The sequence below is a fragment of the Raphanus sativus genome, chromosome 9 (assembly GCF_000801105.2).
Source record: "Raphanus sativus cultivar WK10039 chromosome 9, ASM80110v3, whole genome shotgun sequence".
NCBI lineage: Eukaryota > Viridiplantae > Streptophyta > Magnoliopsida > Brassicales > Brassicaceae > Raphanus > Raphanus sativus.
In genome coordinates this window covers 16357194-16378595 of record NC_079519.1, presented here as the reverse complement: position 1 = coordinate 16378595, position 21402 = coordinate 16357194, and the positions used below count along the sequence as shown (strand labels likewise).

The 21402-nt window shown below is 36.0% G+C and overlaps 1 protein-coding gene and 1 pseudogene across 3 annotated transcripts; both read left to right on the top strand.

The window, feature by feature from the left end:
• The first annotated feature begins 183 nt into the window (after positions 1-183).
• Positions 184-6131, top strand: LOC108830203 (endo-1,4-beta-xylanase 3). 3 transcript variants are annotated; one of them, XM_018603803.2, is made up of 6 exons: positions 184-338; positions 440-780; positions 878-1055; positions 3790-4341; positions 4419-5256; positions 5711-6131. In XM_018603803.2, exons 1-6 carry the CDS (start codon positions 288-290, stop codon positions 5998-6000), a joined length of 2250 nt encoding a protein of 749 aa, XP_018459305.2. In that variant the 5' UTR covers positions 184-287; the 3' UTR covers positions 6001-6131. The 3 variants fall into 3 exon arrangements, with proteins under 3 accessions (XP_018459305.2, XP_018459304.2, XP_018459303.2); XM_018603802.2 differs by having other exon boundaries at positions 188-338; positions 437-780; XM_018603801.2 differs by having other exon boundaries at positions 188-344.
• On the top strand, positions 6060-7637 carry LOC108830206 (probable xyloglucan glycosyltransferase 12; annotated as a pseudogene).
• Positions 7638-21402: the final 13765 nt, after the last annotated feature.

Sequence of the window (21402 nt, the reverse complement as noted above, 5' to 3'; positions counted from 1 at the left end):
GCAATTTCCTGGGTTTAAGACAAAGCATATGTAGTTCTCTTCTTTTTGCTCTTTAAATCACAAAATCAATATTATTTAATTCTTTTTTAAGTTATTGCCCTTGTTTCTTGGCTTGGGGTTCAATTGAAACTCTCTAAGGTTTTCTTTGACACAAAAGCATATATAGCAGAGCAGGTTCCCGGACTCAACCAAGTACTTACCTCTCCAGTTTCTAAAGATAAAATCTTTACAATCTCTACAGTCTCTCCAGTTTCTTCGGACTTCAACTTTGATTAAAAAAAACTGTTATGGAGAAGAATACAAAGGTGAAGCTTGCCAGTGATCCTGATGATGACAAGGTTCATGTAATTGCCTAGTTGATATTAGCTTATTTTTGATTTCATAGTCTATGAATGTTCTCCAATATAAGTATAACCATTTTCGTATGTACGCTTAGCAGCATCACACTAACACAGAGCAGGATAGCATAATCCTGAACCCTAACTTTGAGGACGGCCTCAACAATTGGGGTGGAAGAGGGTGCAAGGCTGTCTTGCACGAGTCAATGGATGGAGGGAAAATCGTACCGCTCTCAGGACACGTTTTTGCAGCAGCAACGGAGCGTAAAGCCTCATGGAACGGGATCCAGCAGGAGATTTCAGGAAGATTCCAAAGGAAGCGTGTCTACGAAGTAACATCAGTCGTCCGAATATTTGGCAACAATGCCACGAGTGCAACAGTACAAGCGACTCTCTGGGTCTTAAACGCAAACCAGCGCGAACAATACATCACCATTGCTAAGTTGGTTTCTCATCTCCTCTAGTGTTTAAAAAACATCAATTTCGTGATTAAAATCAGTAAACTGATAGAATTCTGATATTTCAATGAATAATGATAGTGTGCAGGCGAGTAATAAAGATTGGGTAGAGTTGAAAGGCAAATTCTTAATACATGGTTCACCATCGAGAGTAATAGTATACCTTGAAGGTCCACCTCCAGGAACCGACATTCTTGTCAACACTTTAGATGTTAAACATGCTCGGCGGAACCGTCCATCTCCACCACCATTCTACGAGGTCTGTCCCTTAACCATAAACAATGCTTTAAAACTTGCGATGGCAAGATTCGTGGTCTGGATCGTAATTAAAAAAAAAGGATTGGAAGTTGGATGCATTATATTATATTTGATCAAAAGTAAAAAATGCAAGATATTTTCGGTTTGGATACAACAAGTTGAACTTAGGATGATCAAAACCTAAACCAAATCTTATATAATAGGCTCAAGAACGAAACAAGTTTTTTTTTCTGCGGAAACTCCCACTGCTCAAAAATAATTAATAAATCCCTACAAAATGAGAAAAGGGAAATATGTAAGTTTGGTTCTATGTCTAAGGAAAGGAAAATAATATTTGGTCAATTTTTAAATAGACAATTTTCAAAATTTTATCATAAAAATAGATCTTAAAGAGGAAAATAATCAAAATGTTTCATTTAATAGATAAAAAGACTATCCTAGATAATACAAATAACAAATATTTTTTTTATAGATTACATGTTTTCAAATTCAATTTTTTTTATTATTTTTTTGATTTTTTTTTGTTACAAATTTTCTTTTTGTAATTGGAAAATACCTTTTGAAACTATTTCTCAAAATCTTATTTTCAAAATTTTTAATTTTATAAAATTTTAAACCTTAATATCAAATCTCCACCCCTTAACTTTAAAACGTTAACATTTGAATTAGTTAACCATAAGTGTACCGATGTATATTTACCTCTTTAATAGAATACTAGATTTTGACCCGCCCTTGTAAAGGGCGGGTATAGTTTTGTTTTTAATTTTCTTTGTTTGAAATTTAATTTTTATATTTGTTATTTTTTTGTAATCTTACAAATAAAAACATAAATAAGATTACAGAAAACACAAATATAAAAATTACTCTAAAAGAAAAAAAAATTATGGTTTATCAGGAAAAATAAGTGGCTTTATATGTAATGAAAAAGTAATTTTGAACAAAATTTATATTTTGAAATTATATATACACGCTATATTCATTGTTTTCAATCTTTTTAAAAAAAAATTAGATGAAATATAATCAACTTTAAGTGTTTCATATTTTATTATAGTATCAGAGTTTTAAGTTTTAGATGTTAAATTTTATGAATAAAAATGAAGAAACTATTTTTAGATGTAAAATATATTGACCTAACACTTTATCTACATTTAAATGGTGCGGAAAAACGTTTTATTTGTACCTATTATTTAACTAATTTTAGTGGAATACATATATGGCTTATAGATGAATTAAAATGTAAGAATGTTTTCATATTCGATCAGAACCCGTATACAAACCGATAAACCCAGTAACCCATCTACGATCCATTAATTAAAAATCTGATAAATTTCAAAAACATGCCATTAACTGTGACCGGCTGATCCGGTAAAAAAATATTTATTTGTATATTATCTTATTTTTAGCCAAAATTTTAATTCAGTATTAAAAACTAGTTAAAGCTTTCTTTTTTCTACGGAGGAAAAATAGAATTTCAAATAAAAATTTGAATATTATATGTTTATAGTATACAGTAGAACCTCTATAAATTAATAATCCATAAATTAATAATCTCTATAAAATAATAAATTTCGCCAGTCCCAATTTGGACCGGTGTAAAATATGACACAAATCGATAAAATAATAAGATAATAATATTTTTAAAACTCTCATGTAAATATATAGTCCCATTAAAATCATAAATTATTAATATATATATTTATATAAGTACTAACTAAACAATATATTGTTGGTTTTATATACACAATGAAAATGCCTCTATTTTTCTTAACATTTCAATTTATTTTGATAATATTTAGTAAAATGATATCAAAAATCACATAAAAATTTCTATAAAACATAAAAATATACACCAAATAAGATAAATTTCTAAATTTAAAATAGTGTATACAAGGTAAAATAAAATATTTTTTATTTTATAAATAAAAGTAAAAAAATTTTTAAAAAAGAAACTTTAGTAAATTAATATCTCTATAAATTAATAAAATTTTAAAGTCCCAACATTATTAATTTATAGATGTTCTACTGTATTATGTGGCTAGTACTTATGTGCCTATACAAATGTAGTCGTATATTTAGTTTTTATATTACTTCTATACTTGGTTGTCGTATTTTAGTGTTTTTAACATTTAAAATAATCTATCAAAGTATTAAGCGGAAGAAGGGGAAGGTTAAAGTTCAAAAAAAAAAGTAAGGTAAGGTTAATGCTTTATTAGAAGTCGGGGAAATATATTGAAATGTTATCCGAAATATTAGGTAGTTTAAGTGGTCTCTTTTTTCATTTCCTAATACACCCTTAATGAGTATTTAAATTGAAAGCAAAATTAATGGCATAAAAAGTAATATACCATGTAAAAGTAGGGGTAAATACAAAAAAGGGTTCTTGATTTAATAGTATTGATTTTGGTCATTTTGATCCTTAGATTTTATATTTGTGACAAAAAAATCAGTGTTATCTTAGGATATATCTTATAATATTTTCTTATGCGTAGTATTAAACAGCACAGAAAATAATATACCAAGAATAAAGTCTACCTATAGTTGATTTGTAATTTAGAACATGATGGTGTTTATTTCTCTTTCCTACCTCACGCTTTGTAACGCACCTAGTCTTCTGGTATATCTATGGAGCAACACCAGAGATAGCTTCGTGCAGAACCTTTTGAAATATTAGTATGATGAGTTTGTACTTGGATTCCTCCACTAACATGTTTCGGTTTGTGGTGCATTTATGCCAGAATCCCGGTTTTGGAATCAACATAGTTGAAAACAGTGAAGTAAGAGATGGAGAAACTCAACCATGGTTCACTCTAGGAAACTGCAAGTTGAGTGTTGGACAAGGCGCTCCTCGCACTTTGCCGCCAATGGCTAGAGAAACACTTGGTGCTCACAAACCTCTTGGCGGAAGCTACATCCTTGTGACCAATAGATCTCAGACTTGGATGGGTCCGGCTCAAATGATAACAGATAAAATAAAACTATTCTTGACATATCAAATCTCAGCATGGGTAAAGATTAGTGTTGGAGCTAGTGGTGCTATAAATCCTCAAAATGTGAACATTGCACTCAGCGTCGACAACCAATGGGTGAATGGAGGACAAGTCGAGGTCACCGTTGGTGAAACATGGCATGAAATCGGAGGATCCTTTAGGCTCGAGAAGCAGCCCCAAAATGTCATGGTTTACGTTCAAGGTCCTGCAGCTGGCATTGATCTGATGATTGCGGGACTGCAAATATTCCCTGTGGACCGTCAGGAACGTATCAGATGTCTCAAAAAACAAGTTGATGAGGTTCAAATTCTCTTCAAATTACATTAGATATGCAGTTTAATAAGTTTCTAAGTTCAAAGAATATTGTTTCATGGTAGGTACGTAAGCGCGACATTATCCTGAAGTTCTCAGGACTTGATGAATCCTGTGATTTGTTTCCTTACATAGTGAAAGTGAAACAAACGCACAACAGTTTCCCGGTAGGAACGTGCATTAATAGAACAGACATAGACAATGAAGACTTTGTTGATTTCTTCACCAAGAACTTTAACTGGGCAGTGTTCGGAAACGAGCTGAAGTGGTACTGGACAGAGGCCGAACGCGGAAAGCTCAATTACCAAGATGCAGACGATATGTTGGATCTTTGTATTGGTAATAACATTAACGTTAGGGGACACTGCATTTTCTGGGAAGTTGAGTCCACGGTTCAGCCGTGGGTTCGTCAGCTGAACAAAACAGAGCTCATGAACGTGGTCCAGAAGCGTCTCACAGATATCTTAACGCGATACAAAGGTAAATTCAAGCACTACGACGTCAACAACGAGATGCTTCATGGCTCTTTCTATCAAGATAGGCTTGGCAAAGGTGTCAGAGCTTTGATGTTCAACATTGCACACAAGCTTGATCCATCTACTTTGCTCTTTGTGAATGATTATCATGTCGAGGACGGTGATGACTCACGTTCTTCCCCGGAGAAGTATAGCAGACTTGTTCTTGAATTGGAAGCGCAAGGAGCAGCCATAGGAGGTATTGGGATCCAAGGACACATAGATAGTCCTGTTGGAGCCATTGTTTACTCTGCTCTTGATAATCTCTCTGTTCTTGGCCATCCAATCTGGTTCACAGAGCTTGATGTGTCTTCCAGAAATGAATTCGTTAGAGGAGAGGATCTTGAAGTTATGTTGTGGGAAGCATTTGCTCACCCTGCCGTTGAAGGTATAGTTTACTTCAGTTACCCATTTTTGTTGATTGTTAAAACCATTTGAGTTATATGAATTAAACATATGCATAGAAATCATCTTAAATTTTAAATTTATAACTGTGGCATCGAAGAACAAAATTTTAGTTGAAAATCTTATGATATTTTGGGGATAGAAAGTACTTATTATAGTGCTTGTTCTGTTGACAAATACATATTATGTTAATTGATGCACTTCATAATATTATAAACGAAATCGTTTTTTCCTAGCAATTACCTATTCCCAAGAATCCTACGAAAATTAGCCACATTATATATTTATATGTATCGTTATAGCTATCTAACTTTGTGTTACTCATCATTTTTGTGGATATATGGTATAAAATTTACCTTTGGTTTTTATATTACATATAGCTGGGAATTCTTAACAAAATGAACTTAAACATTGAGATAAATATTTGCTTATAACAGGAATAATGTTATGGGGATTTTGGGAACTATCTATGAGTAGGGAGAACTCAAATTTGGTGGAGGGAGAGGGAGAAGTAAACGAAGCCGGTAAAAGATTTTTGGATGTGAAACAAGAATGGTTATCTCATGCCTATGGGATCATCAATGATGAATCAGAGTTCATATTCAGAGGCTATGATGGGACTTACGCCGTTGAAGTTTGTACTCCGGCTGGGATCGTTCTCAAAACGTTTGTCGTCGAAAAGGGAGAATCTCCACTTGTTCTCTTGATTGATCTATCAAATTTGTGATATTTGTGTTTCAAATTTGTGATATTTGTGTTTCTTTTCCATTGTTTGTCTTATTATATATGGGTGGGAATTTGTTCTTCGTGAAGCATGTAACATACATTATGTTAAAAAAAGAAGAAGTTGTTATTGTTTTTCTCTCCCTCTAATTGAATTGATCTTGGAGTCTAAAGAATTCCTTTTTTTCATATTAAGAAACAAATATTAGACCATTAGATGTGGTTTCTTTCACATTATTCTTCTGGGATATTTGGTATATTATTTTTTCTAAAGGAGAGGAAGGAAGTCTCTCTCTCCTGATTTTTTCCTGTACATTTTAAAAATTTCTACAAAGAATCTCATTTAATTTGAATAATAATTTGAGTTTATCGAAAAAGAGAGTTTTTCTCTATTCGTAATTTTCATATTCTCTTTCTTCCACAGTTATACACGCTTCTCTACTTTCATCTTCTTGCTGTCAATGAGATCCAGTTCATAGATCTTCTTCCCATATCTCTTTCTAATGGCACCCAAAAGTTTGAATGGTGGGCCAAAGGAACCTACCGAAATGGTACTCCGATCGTCATCATAATGGAAAACCCTAACAACTGGTTAATGCTGGAACCTGAGTCACAGTCTCATCAAGATTTTCTGGTAGAAAGTCGCCGTGAGAAGTCTCGTAACAAGAACGCGAGACAGCTCACATGGGTCCTCCTCCTCAAAGCACACCATGCCGCAAGCTGTCTCACCTCCCTCAACTCAGCATTTACACTCTCGGAATTTCTGTACAATGTATCGCCGCTGGCCATACAGACACTGAGATATCATCATCACCATCATCATCATCATCTAATGGGTATTACCAAATCGAAATCGAGGTTCTTCTTTTCGTTCTTAAAGGTGTTTCTATGGTTTTCACTAATGCTTCTACATTTTGAAATTGCTGCATATTACAAATGATGTCATTTGAGAATAGCGAAGCTTCAGCTTTAGTTTATCTTCACGGTGTCGCCTTATGGTGTGAAAGGATTCTCCGATTGGGTTTATACCCAATGAGTTTTTCTTCGTATTGAGTATCTTACTCCTCCAATTCATTTTCTCGCTTATCCTCTTCCTATTCTCTTCGTTATTCAGAGCCTAGACGGACTCATTCTCTGCCTAAGATGTTTCTGAATCTGGTTCAAGAAAATCAAACAGATTCCTACAAACACATTCTCCGATCTAGAATCCGGTTGTTTCCTTCCAATGGTTATTGTTCAGATTCCCATGTGTAATGGAAACCATAAAACAATTTAATTGTGGAGAAAAATCCTGATGGTTTTATTTTTATTATTATTATTTTGACAGGTTTATCAGCAATCAATTGAGGATGTGTGTAACTTGGACTGGCCAAAAACAAAGATGTTGATTCAAATTATTGATGATTCGGATGATTCAATCACACAGAGTTTAAAGGGGTTCATAAATGGCAGAGGGAAGGTGCACGCATTGTGTATCGTCATCGTGTGAATACAGAAGGCTACAAAGTTAGAAATCTTAAGTCTGCAATGAACTGTAGTTATGTCAAAGACTACAAATTCATGACCATTTTCGACGCTGCTTTTCAGCCTTTACGTGATTTCCTCAAAAAGACCATTTCTCATTTTAGAGAAAATTACTAGAATGTTATAGAAAAATTGGTTTATTACTAGAATGTTATGCATCTCTTTAAAGTTACTAGAATGTTTGTATGTCCATAGTAAATGACAATAAGAACCTTTGGTTAGTTTTTTTTAATTGAAGTTATTTTTAAACATTAAATCCACATCATTAATTAATGATCTACATCAGCAATAGAGAATAATCAATTGTCTCTTTAATTACATAAACGTTGAAAAAAAAACACAACATAACAGAACTTCGTCGAAGACATTATTGAAACTTTAATATTTTCTTAACACATTATTGAAACTTCGTCGAAGACATTATTGAAACTTTTGGGCGGGAAATAAATCCTTCAACTCTGAACACATTATTGAAACTTTAATATTTTCTTAAATTTGAACCTCAAACCCTAAACTATAGAATTATAAAGTTATAAAAATTATAAAATTTATCTTGTTAACACAATATTAAAACTTTAATATTTTCTTAAATTTGAATCTCAAACCATAAAGTATGCATAATTCAGACGTAACGTACATGAATGGTATAAGCTAGCCGTAATGTTCCTATAACTCAGCCGTCAAGTGTAATTTGTTTCGCGACGTTTCGTATTTTGGGCGGGGAAAAATATTTTGGGTGGGAACAAAATCATTTCTTCAACACTGAACACAATATTAAAACTTTAATATTTTCTTAAAATTGGACTTCAAACCCTAAACTATAGAACTATAAAGTTATAAAAATTATAAAGTTTATCTTTTGAACACAATATTAAAACTTTAATATTTTCTTAAATTTGAACCTTAAATCCTAAACTATAGAACTATAAAGTTATAAAAAACTATAAACTTAGTTGTAACGTATGCATAACTCAGTAGTAATTTGATTATAATTCAGCCGTAACGTATCTGAATGGTATAAGCCAGCCGTAACGTTCCTATAACTCAGCTGTCAAGTGTAGTTTGTTTTGCGACGTTTCGTATTTTGGGCGGGGGAAAAATATTTGTGGCGGGAACAAAATCACTCCTTCAACTTTGAACGCAATATTAAAAATTTAATCTTTTCTTAAATTTGAACCTCAAACCCTAAACTATAGAACTATAAAGTTACAAAATTATAAGGTTTATCTTCTGAACACAATATTAAACCTTTACTCTTTTCTTAAATTTGAACCTCAAACCCTGAACTACAGAACTATAAAGTTATAAAAATTAGAAACTCAGCTGTAACGTATGCATAAATCAGCTGTAATGTATGCATAACTCAGTCGTAACGTATGCATAATTCAGCCATAACATATGTGTTAGAGACTCAATGTATGAACTAAAGTTATCATATTCAGATGATGCACCATCTGTGTAATCAAACATATAAAATCAGCATTCAAATTCATCATCTTCTTCATCTTCTCTCCTTTTCTTACTTTTTTGGTTCAACTATCTCTTTTTCTTACAATTTACGGTACTTACCGTCTTCATCTCTCTTTTTGAGTCTTTGTTTTTCTGCAAGACGACGAATCCAATGAGAGAGAAAGCAACATGATGTCGGACTGCCATACATGACACTGGAGGAGAGGAAACTTCTTCTTTAACTGATCATCATCGATAACGACGACGACTGCAGTAGACATGTCTCAAATTTTCAAATTTTAAAATATATATTTTTAGACCCAATTGCGGAAACAATTATTACTAGATTCATAAGATCTCAGAGAAAGATGAAGAATAATATGAAGAAGATATATAAAGAAGATGAAGAATGAAAAATAACATAGACCCTTATTTTACTGTTGTAACATTAGTGATGACATGGTAAATCCGAGTTGATGACATAGCAGATGACATGAAAAAGCGGTTAGTCAGCCGCCAAACGAATATATAACTCAGCCTAAATAAATCAGTCCTCATGTACAATGTAAGTCAGCCGAAACGTGGATACTATTTCAAAAATTAATCTTTTGCTAATAAATCATCCATAATTAGGATGAAAAAACATAAATCAGCCATAATTAGGATGAAAAAACATAAATCAGCCGTATCGTCAAATAATCAGCCGTCAAACAAATGCTATTCTAGTAATTAACCTTTCGCTAATAAATCAGCCGTCAATAAGCTGAGTTTACTGTTAATCCATCCAATTACGGCGGATTAAATATAAATCAGCTGTAACAACATCCCATAAGTCAGCCGTAAACTCAATAACTCAGCCAGTCGATGTTCATTAACTCAGCTGTGGAAACAAAACTCAGCCGTGTCTTAACTACAACTCAGCCAAATTTTCCAGAAATCAAACAACTGATGTATAAGTCAGTCGTAACTACTGTCCATAAGTCAGCCGTAACTACTGTCCGTAAGTCAGCCGTTATCACATAACTCAGCCAGATTTCTGTAAATCAGTCACTACTATAGGCAGAGTTATGTTAGTAAGTCAGTCGTTTTTTCTTAATTCAGCCACATTGTTTAATTCAGCCGCAACATAACAATAACTCAGCCGTAACTACGTATGTAGCGTTTTACGGCTGAGTTAATGAAAACACGGAACCGGATTTCTATGTGGCGCCGTGTTTTTTTCTTACGTGGCATTAAAAATAATAGCATTCTCGTAAATACATTTCTTCTCATAACGTGAAAAAGGGCACACTTGGTATAAAAAATGGCAGTAATGAAATAAAATTTGTATGGTTCTAGTAATAAGTCCTAAAATATGTAATAGTTGAGTAAACTTCCCCTCATTTTAAGGTAACATTTGTATGTCTAGTTACAAATTTGGGAGGATTCAGATTTATCATTTTTGATTGTCTACTAAAATCGTAACATGACAATGATGAACTATGACTGTGATATCACTCAAATTACCCTAAGGAGTGACTTTACCTCTTAAATAAGAGATTATGTTGTAGTACTTATGTATCAAATCTACAGAGAGTGTGGGCACACAATGAACTCAAACAGTCGCGATTAAGCTAGGTTAGAAGTTACGAAAGCAGTAAATAAAGTAAAACACTTGAACAATGTAGTTGTTCTAAAGATATTGAGATTTGTTGATGGAAAGATGGTTGCTAGACTTAGGTTTTCATTCAAGTTATCTGAACTATGATTTATATTTGCTAAGGATTGATCCTAGAACTCTATTTCTAATGTAAAAGACAATCAGCACTCGTAGTGAGTCAAATCTATTAACAAGTCTTTGTTCCAGTATTTTAATGATAGAAACTAGCAATATACGAGATAATAAAGGAAAATTGTAATATTTAGTTTGAGAAAAATCCTGTAATTTAATGATTCAAGCAGAAGCATGTCCATTTAAGGGTGATTTGATGGACTCCCCGAGAAAGCACGACTTTTCTAGAAAGCACGACTTCCCTATAAAGCACGACTTCTCTCACACGCCCTTCTGACTGCAACAGTCGCATCTCTTGAATTTGGAACTTTGTATAGCTTTAATTTTTTAAGATATATAACATGTATAGGTAAGTGAAAGTAAGTTTGAGAAAATGGTAAATGAAAATGGTATTATTAAGTTTGAGAAAAATCCTTCGAAAAATCCTCAATTTATGGGTGATTAGATGGATTCCTCGAAAGAACCCGACTTCTCTCATGAAAAGCCTCTTATAATAATCATTACATTTGCATTTAATAAACGCCACAACACTACACATTCACACTACATCGTCTACAATCATCATCACCCTTGCATTTAAACTCCACCACAGTAAGTTAAACCGTCGTCTTCAGTTAACAGTTCTCTTAAAAATTCACCAAAAAAGCAAAGAAGGGATTCATCATCTCTCCACAATGACACACTACAATAAGCTTTCTGAAGTTTCTTATAACCCCAAGATCACGTCTTGGCGTTTAAGAGTCAAAATACACAAGATCCATCATTTCTATTCTCACGTTACCAGCAGTGGACCTTTCTATTCTTAGGTTCTAGCAGATAAAGATGTAAGTGTTAAATCATCATCCCTCAATTTTCTAATAAAGGCGTTGACCCTTGTACTTTATTTATGTAGGGAACCAAAATGGAGATGACCATTTATGGAGGATATGATGATAGGTTTAGAGGCCTAGAGAAGCAAGAGGGAAACTGGGTGGAAATTTTGGGTAGAAGTTGAATGTGGCTATCCAGGTTTCCAGTCAACAAACTCTTTGTTCACACTAACTGCTACGCGTCATACGCAAGTCCACATCATTGATCCTCTGAACGATCGGGTTTTCATGGACTTCAAGAACATCCATGTAATCCCTCACATGGACCACAAGGAACAAAAGTATCCCATAGGTATGAATCTTAACTACTAAAATTAAAATATATTTCAGATATTAGATCTAAGTAACAGAAGCGAAAACACTTATCTGGTAGATACAATGGGAGTGGTCCTCGACACGGAAGCCCATTTCGATGACCCTGCAAGGCCAAAGATGATGTTTTACATAAGGGACAACATGTAAGTAGAAAGTAATGTATGATCAAAGCAAAATTTATACATTAGTGTAATTGAGACAACTTATTTTATTCATCATAGTGACAGTCGGATAAAATGTGTGGCAACTAGCGATCATGCTTATGTCTTTTGCGATGGTCTTGAAAACATGAGAGGTCATAGACATGTGATTGTGGTCCTTAAGATGTGGAGGTTTTGAAATTTTATGAGTAAGTGTAGTTTTATGTGTTTAGTTTAAAATGTGATAGTTAAGTAAAACGTTTACTAAACTCATTTATACAGGTTGTTTTGGTCCTCCCGATGGTGGATTATCTGACTTCAGGTTTAATCCGCTTTTGCAGGAGGTTGAGGAGTTCATGCAATCTCTGCTACACAGTGACTCTTATGTTCAGAGATATGGGGCTATAGAGCCTTTGTAAATCTTGTTGTTCTCAATGTTCTACATCTTCGTACTTGACTTAAACTTGGTGTGAAACTATGCAAATGATGGTGAAACTTTGTCCTTTTACTTTTTCAATTCCAACTTCGAAAACACACATAAACTAGAATTCCGTGTTCGTAAGCTGGTCAAAATTTGCAAAATTTGTGTTTTCACTTAATTAACTATCCAACTTTGTAAAAAGTAGACAAAGTTGACATTCGTTTTCGTATAAATAGGTCAGAATTTGTGTTAGTTTCACTTTCTCAATTGTCTAACATCGTAAAAATTATCGATAGATCAAACTTCACAAAAAGACTTAGAAAAAACATAAAGTTTAATTTTGTCATAGCTTTAGGAATTACTTCTTGTACATCAAAATTCCTAGAACTAAAACGACAATAAGAATAACACAACCTCCTGATATCTTTATCTTGAGCATTATTTTGGGACATTCACTGAGTTCATCACCTTCACTCCTTAATTTGTTTTGAGAAATTGAACTTCTTCGTCTAGCATTCGAACTTGGCAGTTCAACTGTTGTATCTCATCAGTGAAAGCTTCATCAACCCATTTAAAGACATGATTTTCTTTCTCGAGCTACAATCCATTTCAAAAAAATTAAACATACCACTTAAAAGAACGAGTAAGCCTTCAATAACTAAAGCTAAAGGGATGTACCCTTAGTGAAGCCGCATAGAGACACCGATAATGCCAGTGGTATGGGTTTTGATTGGTTTTGGAGATGAGCTCGGTGATGTTCATCCCGCACTAACACTTACTAGGTCTTCTCGGAGTTCGTACTCGTCTCCAACCACCGGTCGTGGAAGATGAAGCGGACACCTCCATTATTTCTCTCTCGTGGTTGGGAGAATCGTTTCGGTTGGGAGAGGATCTCTTGGGAGAGAGTGAGCTCGAGGAGAGAGAGATAGAATAGGAAGAGAGAAAAAGGGAATATAGCGAATGGAGTAAATAAAAAAAAAGGATCTTTAATACTTCGATTAAATGATATTGGGGTTTTAGCAAATTGGGAAGAGGGAAATTAGATATTTGAAAAGCTGGGCGGGAAAATTCATCCAACGATTTTCGTGCTAAAAGTTTCACCGAGTTTTCAGTTTTACAGAAAACATCAAAGTTGTACTTTTTAATATTTTTATTTATCTTAGTTATACTCTACTTGAACGACTGATTTTATGGTTATACCAATTAAATTATGTTTCATGGTCTTTTCTCATATGATCATGTACACATAAACTTGATTTCGTGCCATAGTGATATTACGTGTATACGCACACCAATTAACCTAATGTGCACACTACCACAATCGAATGGTATGTCGATGTAGCACTTTAGGATCGAATCCACAGAGACCAACTATTACACTTTATTTCTATTGGATCAATATCTAGCTAAAACAATAATGGGGTTTTTGATTTGATGGTAACGTGCAAAGCAAGTAAAATAATGTAAATGAGAATTCAATTTAAAAAGAAGCCAGCCTACGATTACTTCATCAGGTGTCAATACTTGTGAGCCAAAAAATTATTCAAGCATAGTTAAGCGTAAGTCTAGAACTCGGATCACTCAAGTAGAACAGTCCACTGTCGTGGTACTGCTCCCTATGCTGATCGATCTCACCGTCTAACTGTCGTTGAGGTGAGAAGCGACAACAAGCAATAGAGATCAGGTCGATAGGTTCACAAAACACCCTAATATCTACTTTCGCTGATTAGGGATGCAATGCTCATTCAAAACAGATCTAGCAACCTATTACACGGTTAATGAACATGTTAAACCTATGATCTAACATTAAGCAGCCAGTTTAATGCAAGCAATAAGAACAGTTATGAATGAAGACAATCAATGGATTCACTTATCTATGCTTAGCTCACGAAATCAACACCCTAGAACCCTAGACAAGCTAGATCGACTACTCAATCATAACAAGAGAAAACACAGAGATTAAATCTGAATGATACTGCATGTTAATAAAAGAGATAGAAAGAAGGTTCAGGGTAATCTTCTCTATGGAGAGAGAGATGGATCCTTCTCCCTTTACAATAAGAAAAATCCTCAAATCCTGAAGTCTCCAATGGTTTCTTGTGTCTCAGAAAGCGTAGAATGATGTAGAAAAATAGAAAACAAAGTTATATCAAAGCCACAGGCGGCCAGAGAGAAAAAAACAAGGTAATTAGGGCAAATTCCGAGATGTTGTATTTTCCTTATTCGTCGGGAACAACCTCGGGATCACTCCGTCTGCTTGTTCCGCTTGATCGGGAACAGTCATCAGACTGTTCTACGTGAAAATCACCAAACTACACTGATTTCTACCTCTCTTGTGCCAACAGGTCCATCTTCCATCCAGTGCAACTCCAGACCTGTAATGACTCGAAAAGGACTAGAAAGACTCGATAAAGACTTGAAAACGAATTAGAAAACATATATACAATGATGTATAAAACACCATATATCCATTCCCCGAGACTTAGATCCTTGTTTGTCCTCGAACAAGACCAAGTATCAAGAACAGGGAGAAAGGTTTGAAAGTGTGGGAACTCTCCTATTCTCAGCAACCATACCTTAACCACGAATCTTTGAACCATAAAAGTAGTAAACTAGGACAACACACCCTTACCAGAACCCCCACTGACTGCTGTTAAAAAATTGGCTCCATACTCTACATCTCAAACCTGAAAAATAAACACTATCGAGACAGAACTCCCTACATTCATTTAAGAGCAGCGTGAGCTTCTCATCACATGCACTATTCAGGGTAGACGGGCTAGGTGTGGAACAAACTAATTTTATGGTGGAGCTAAAGAGTGTTTAGGGGCTACCAACTTTTCGTAGTGGATGTAGGATATCGTGCAAAATAGCCGTGAGAGGACGGCTCCATTGATGTCCGCAGCCCCTTACTCGTTTTGCTATCTCTGGAACGACTGTTCTTTTCGTTCGGGAACAATCATCAGATTGCTCCGCTCATCTGTCTGCTCCTCATCCTTTCATATTGATACCTACTCTTCTGCTCGACCTTCCCAATGGCTCATGTATCCTGAATTCTTCTCCTTCTCCATCACCATATGCTAAATAAAATGAAAGATAATTTTTTTTTTCTTCTTTCTTTTTTTTTTTTTTTTTTAACAAAGATGGTGGGGTGACGAAAAAGGAGGTAACATGTGATGTTTGGATTGCCACTGGTGGTTCTTCTGGTTCAAATCATTCTGGTTCTCCACCCATGTTCTTGCACAGCTCATTGGTTATGGAGCGGTTGCTCCCTTAATCTGCTTGTTCTCCTTCTGACTGAATCTGCGCAGCAGTAACGAGTAAGAGGCTGCGTCGATCCTTTCCTCTCCGACCTTCTTGCACATATCTGCACATATTACACTGAAAAACAAATGCATGAAGGTGGAATAAAGGCTAAGGTGCAGGGTGGGAACTAGCTAAAGATGAGCTAGCCACTCAGGAACAACAAGATGGATATAAAGGATAAGAAGTCCTGAGTGTAGTTCACGTTTCCCTGATCTAGTGCCCATAACAAGAAGAATTTCAGTCAATATTAGGTTCAAGTTAGGTGGAGTTAAGTCTACCCAGTGTAACCTGATCGGCTGAGAACTTCTGGAGAATCAATTGAGATATGTCAGGGTGTTCCAGATCCACATGTGTGTCTTTCGCCACTGCTAAGGTCACTGAATAAGATAACTAAAGCACGAGGTGATTAGTGATCAACACAGAATAAGGTCCTAATTCCCACAAAATTTTGACTGACTCGATCCTAAAAACTGACTCAAACTGACTCAAGATGAAAACAAAAGAAAGAAACGGTTATAACTCCAAGAAAATAGTTCTATTGCAATAATGATATTTTGTTGCATTATGTTATTATTTTGTTGCCAATACAAAATTGCAATAAAAATGCGACAAATTTTAACTTCTTGCTGTTTGGATGTTGCAAATTCATGTTTGTTGCATATGTGTAGCAAAATTAGCAACAAATTGAATTATTGCTATATACGTCATATTATTGCAATAATTTTTTTGTAACAATTTTGTTGTATATTTACAACGTATTGTTGCAACATTAATAGTGGCAAATCATTGCTACGAAAATATATAGCAAAGAACATAGCAAATTTGCAATACCGTTCTATTACTATTTTATAGTGGCAAATCATTTATCATTTATTAAATTTTAAAATACTGTTATTATTTGAATTGTAACTGAAGTTAATTAAAAAAAATCAGTAGATGAATTTATATCAATAAATAAATTAATCAAAATATTTTCTTATTAACTCTTACATTAAAATATTAAAATACAATATGAGGATGAAAGAAATATAGATCCAAGTTTCTAACAACAGTAATAAGAAAATGATAAACAAATAAATAGACTTGGCTATGAAATTTCTTGAGTTGTGATTCTTCCTCCTTTTCTTCTCCTTCTCTATTAGGAGGGAATATCCTAGTGTTGTTAGGATATCCTATAGATAAGTCTTATTGTTGATATACTTGAATCTTGTAGATAGACTTCACAAGTTATATGTCGGTGATGTCTATGTATATATATCGTTGTACACATTCTCATGAATACAAGTCAACAGTTTATGTGATTATATCAACCTTATATGGTATCAGAGCAGAACAAATCCTGAAACCTAAAAGTTGATTTTTTTTTTCTTTTCTCTCTCGAGTAAATGGCAGGAGATGATGATTCTACTGCAAGTAAATCCTTAACTCAAGTTGAGAAGGGTGTCGTCGGCTCAGTGAGCACAACTCCATACTCGTTACACGCCTCAGACAATCCGGGTGCTTTAATTACCTCGGTGGTATTCAACGGCGATAACTACAACGAGTGGTCAACAGAATTAACCAATGCCTTGCGAGCCAAGAGAAAATTAGGGTTTATCGATGGAACTATTTCAAAACCTTCCATTGATGATCCTAACTTCGAACTCTGGGGCTCGGTTAATTCCATGATAGTCGGCTGGATAAGATCATCCATTGAAGCCAAAGTTCGATCAACAGTCACCTTTATCTCAGATTCTCACAAACTTTGGGAGAATTTGAAGAAGCGTTTCTCGGTGGGAAACAAAGTTCGTATTCATCATCTCAAAGAACAGTTGGCATCTTGCAAACAAGGAGGTCAATCTGTGATGGAATACTATGGAAAACTTGCCAAGATGTGGGAGGAGCTAGACACATACAAGCCTCTTCCACCATATAGTTGCAGTGCAGCCGCAATTTATGAGAAAGAAAGAGATGAAGAGAAGGTTCATCAATTTGTTATGGGGCTAGATGAATCTCGCTTCGGAGGAGTTTGTCAGGGAATCATATCAAGTGATTCACTTGTTGATCTTGGAGAAGCCTACGCCAAAGTGATAAGGGAGGAACAGAGACTGATGTCATCTAAAGATCGTGAGATACAACAGAATGCTGTTGGGTTTGTTGCAAAGAAAGAACCGACTGATCCGTCAAACTCTGTTTCAGCTAGACGTTCTACTCAATGCTCTCATTGTGGTCGCAAAGGGCATGAGAAGGCAAACTGCTGGCAACTTGTAGGCTTTCCAGACTGGTGGGAAGAGAGACCGAACCGACCAGAAAACAGAGGAACACAGAGTAGCAGAGGACGCGGTTCGTCAAGTAGGGGTCGTGGCAATGGTTCTACGGTGCATAATGCTCATGCGACGTCATCTAATGCGTCCAACTTTCCGATGTTCACAGACGAACAATGGAACGCTCTCACTCAGATAATCAATGAGAAAACAAGATCATCTTCCGATAAATTGTCCGGTAAGCTTTATGGAGACTTAATTCTTGATACTGGAGCCTCTCACCACATGACTGGAGAGCTCTCGTTTCTTAAGAATGTCTCAAGCATACCACCATGTCCGATTGGATTTGCCGATGGCAACAAAACCTTTGCTACGCATGTTGGAGTGTTTCGACTTGCAAATAACATTACCTTGTCTAATGTGTTATTTGTCCCCAATCTCAACTGCTCGCTTATCTCTGTGTCTAAACTCCTTCACCAGACAAACTGTTTTGCGTTACTAACAGACACAATTTGCGTTTTACAGGATCGTTTCACGAGGACGCTGATTGGAGCAGGTGAAGAGAGAGGTGGGGTTTATTACTTTAAGGATGTCATGGCCGCTAGAGTTCAAGTTGCTGAGAAGACTGAGAAGAAGGTTGATCAGTTTCGTTGGCACCAGAGGCTTGGGCATCCAGCGTTTTCAGTGTTGAGTTTTTTACCTTTGTCGTTTTCATCAAATAAGTCGTTAGCTCCTAGTCCGTGTAACACATGTTTTCGAGCTAAACAGACAAGAGAAGTCTTTTATCAGAGTATGAATAAAACTAAGGATTGTTTTGAATTGATACACTGTGATGTTTGGGGTCCATACAGAGTAAGATCTTCCTGTGGAGCTCGTTATTTTCTAACGATAGTTGATGATTTTTCAAGATCAGTTTGGACCTATTTACTTCTTGAAAAGTCAGAAGTACGAACTGTTCTTCAAAACTTCTGTGCCATGTCAAAGAGGCAATTCGATAAGGAAGTCAAAGTGGTGCATAGCGATAACGGCACAGAGTTCACTTGTTTATCTCGCTATTTTCGTGAAAAGGGTATCATCCATCAAACTTCATGTGTTGCTACTCCTCAACAAAACGCTCGTGTAGAAAGAAAACACAGGCATATATTGAATGTAGCAAGATCTCTGTTGTTTGAAGGAAATATGCCAATCAAATTTTGGGGAGAAGCAATCTTGACAGCCTCTCATCTGATTAATAGAACACCATCATCAGTCTTGAATAATGCCACTCCGTATGAGCTTCTGTATGGAGCTAAACCGAAGTATGACCATCTGAAAGTGTTTGGAAGCTTATGTTTTGTTCACTCCAAGTCAAGAAACAAAGACAAGTTTGGTTCGAGAAGCAGGAAATGTGTATTTGTTGGATATCCATTCAATCAAAAAGGGTGGAAAGTATTTGATTTGGACAAGGAAGAGTTCTTTATCTCTCGTGACGTAATCTTCAAGGAAACAGAGTATCCCTTTTCATCACAATCTAAGTCATCACCATCTGCTTCTATAACTACGCCAATCACTTCACCGGAGATCATAGATGAGGATTGGGATATCTCACAAGTTACTCCCTTAGTAGACAGGGGGAGTTCAGTTATTTTACCTGATCAAACAGTTCACTCGCCTCAACCCCCGACTGAGACTTCTCAGGAGCAACCAGAGTCTAATATACAACCTGTTTCGTCACCATCTGTTGTGGTTCAGGAAGCTCCACCATCAGCCTCTACATCTACTGACTCTACAGAGAGCAGTCAATCTGCTAATGATACAGAAGGCCGTGGTCAGAGAGTACGCGTTCCATCAGTTAAACTCAAAGACTATGTCACTTACAACGCCATCAGTAGTAAAGAACCCAATCTCTCTCTCACAAGCTCTTCATCAACGTCCTCTACGAACAATCCAGGTAACACGCCATACCCGTTAAACGCTTATGTGACTGACCTCAATTTTTCGGTTCCCCATCAAGCGTTCTTAGCAGCAGTAACAGCTGGAGAGGAGCCACGAAGTTATTCTGAGGCTGTAAAGCACAAAGTCTGGAGAGACTCTATGAAAAAGGAGGTCGTTGCTCATGAGGAACTTGGCACTTGGGATCTAGCAACTCTTCCGCCTGGCAAAACCCCTATAGCTTCGAAATGGGTTCATCGTATCAAATACAATGCTGACGGAACGATAGAACGCCACAAATCTCGTCTTGTTGGTTGTGGAAACAAACAAGTTGCAGGAGAAGATTATGATGAAACATTTGCTCCAGTAGTCAAGATGACTACAGTTCGAAGTTTACTGAGTCTTGTTGCCAAAAAGGGGTGGGAACTCCATCAAATGGACGTACACAACGCCTTCCTCCATGGTGATCTTGAGGAGGAGGTCTACATGCGACTACCACCCGGTTTTACTCATCCTGATCCTCGCAAAGTTTGTCGTCTGCGTAAGGCTATCTACGGTTTGAAGCAAGCTCCACGTTGTTGGTTTGCAAAGCTATCTACCGCCCTTACTGAGTTTGGTTTTGTTCAAGCATACGAAGACTACTCTTTGTTTACTTATGCAAAAGAATCTAAGGAAGTTCGAGTTCTTATCTATGTCGACGATCTAGTCATAGCAAGCAACGATTTGCATCTTCTTACCAAGTTCAAGACTTACTTGGGTGACTGCTTTAGAATGAAAGATCTAGGCAAACTCAAATACTTCTTGGGTATAGAAGTTGCTAGATCAGACGAAGGCATTTTTCTCTCTCAACGTAAGTATGCGTTGGATATCATCAAAGATTGTGGGCTACTTGGCGCCAAACCAGTCTCCATTCCGGTTGAACAGAATCATCAACTTGCCTCTGATAAAGGTCCGCTGTTCTCCGATCCTCAGAAGTACAGACGCTTGGTAGGTCGTCTTGTTTACTTATCCAATACACGACCTGAACTCTGCTATGCTATACATCTCTTGTCTCAGTTTATGCAAGCTCCACATGATGCTCATTGGGATGCAGCACTGCGAGTGGTTAGGTATCTTAAAGGCTGTCCTGGACAGGGCATTCTCTTGCGTTCAGATAGCTCTCTTGAGCTCTCCGTCTATGTCGATGCTGACTGGAGTACTTGTCCCGTTACACGTCGATCATTGAGTGCGTTTGTCGTTCTGCTTGGTGGGAATCCGATCTCTTGGAGAACCAAGAAACAGGACACTGTCTCTCACTCTTCCGCTGAAGCTGAGTACCGCGCAATGGCTGCCGCTACTAAGGAGTTGAAATGGATAGTTCCATTGATGAAAGAACTTGGCATTGAAGTTAACAAGCCGGTTGCGTTTTACTGTGACAACAAGGCAGCTATCCATATTGCAGCTAATCCGGTCTTTCA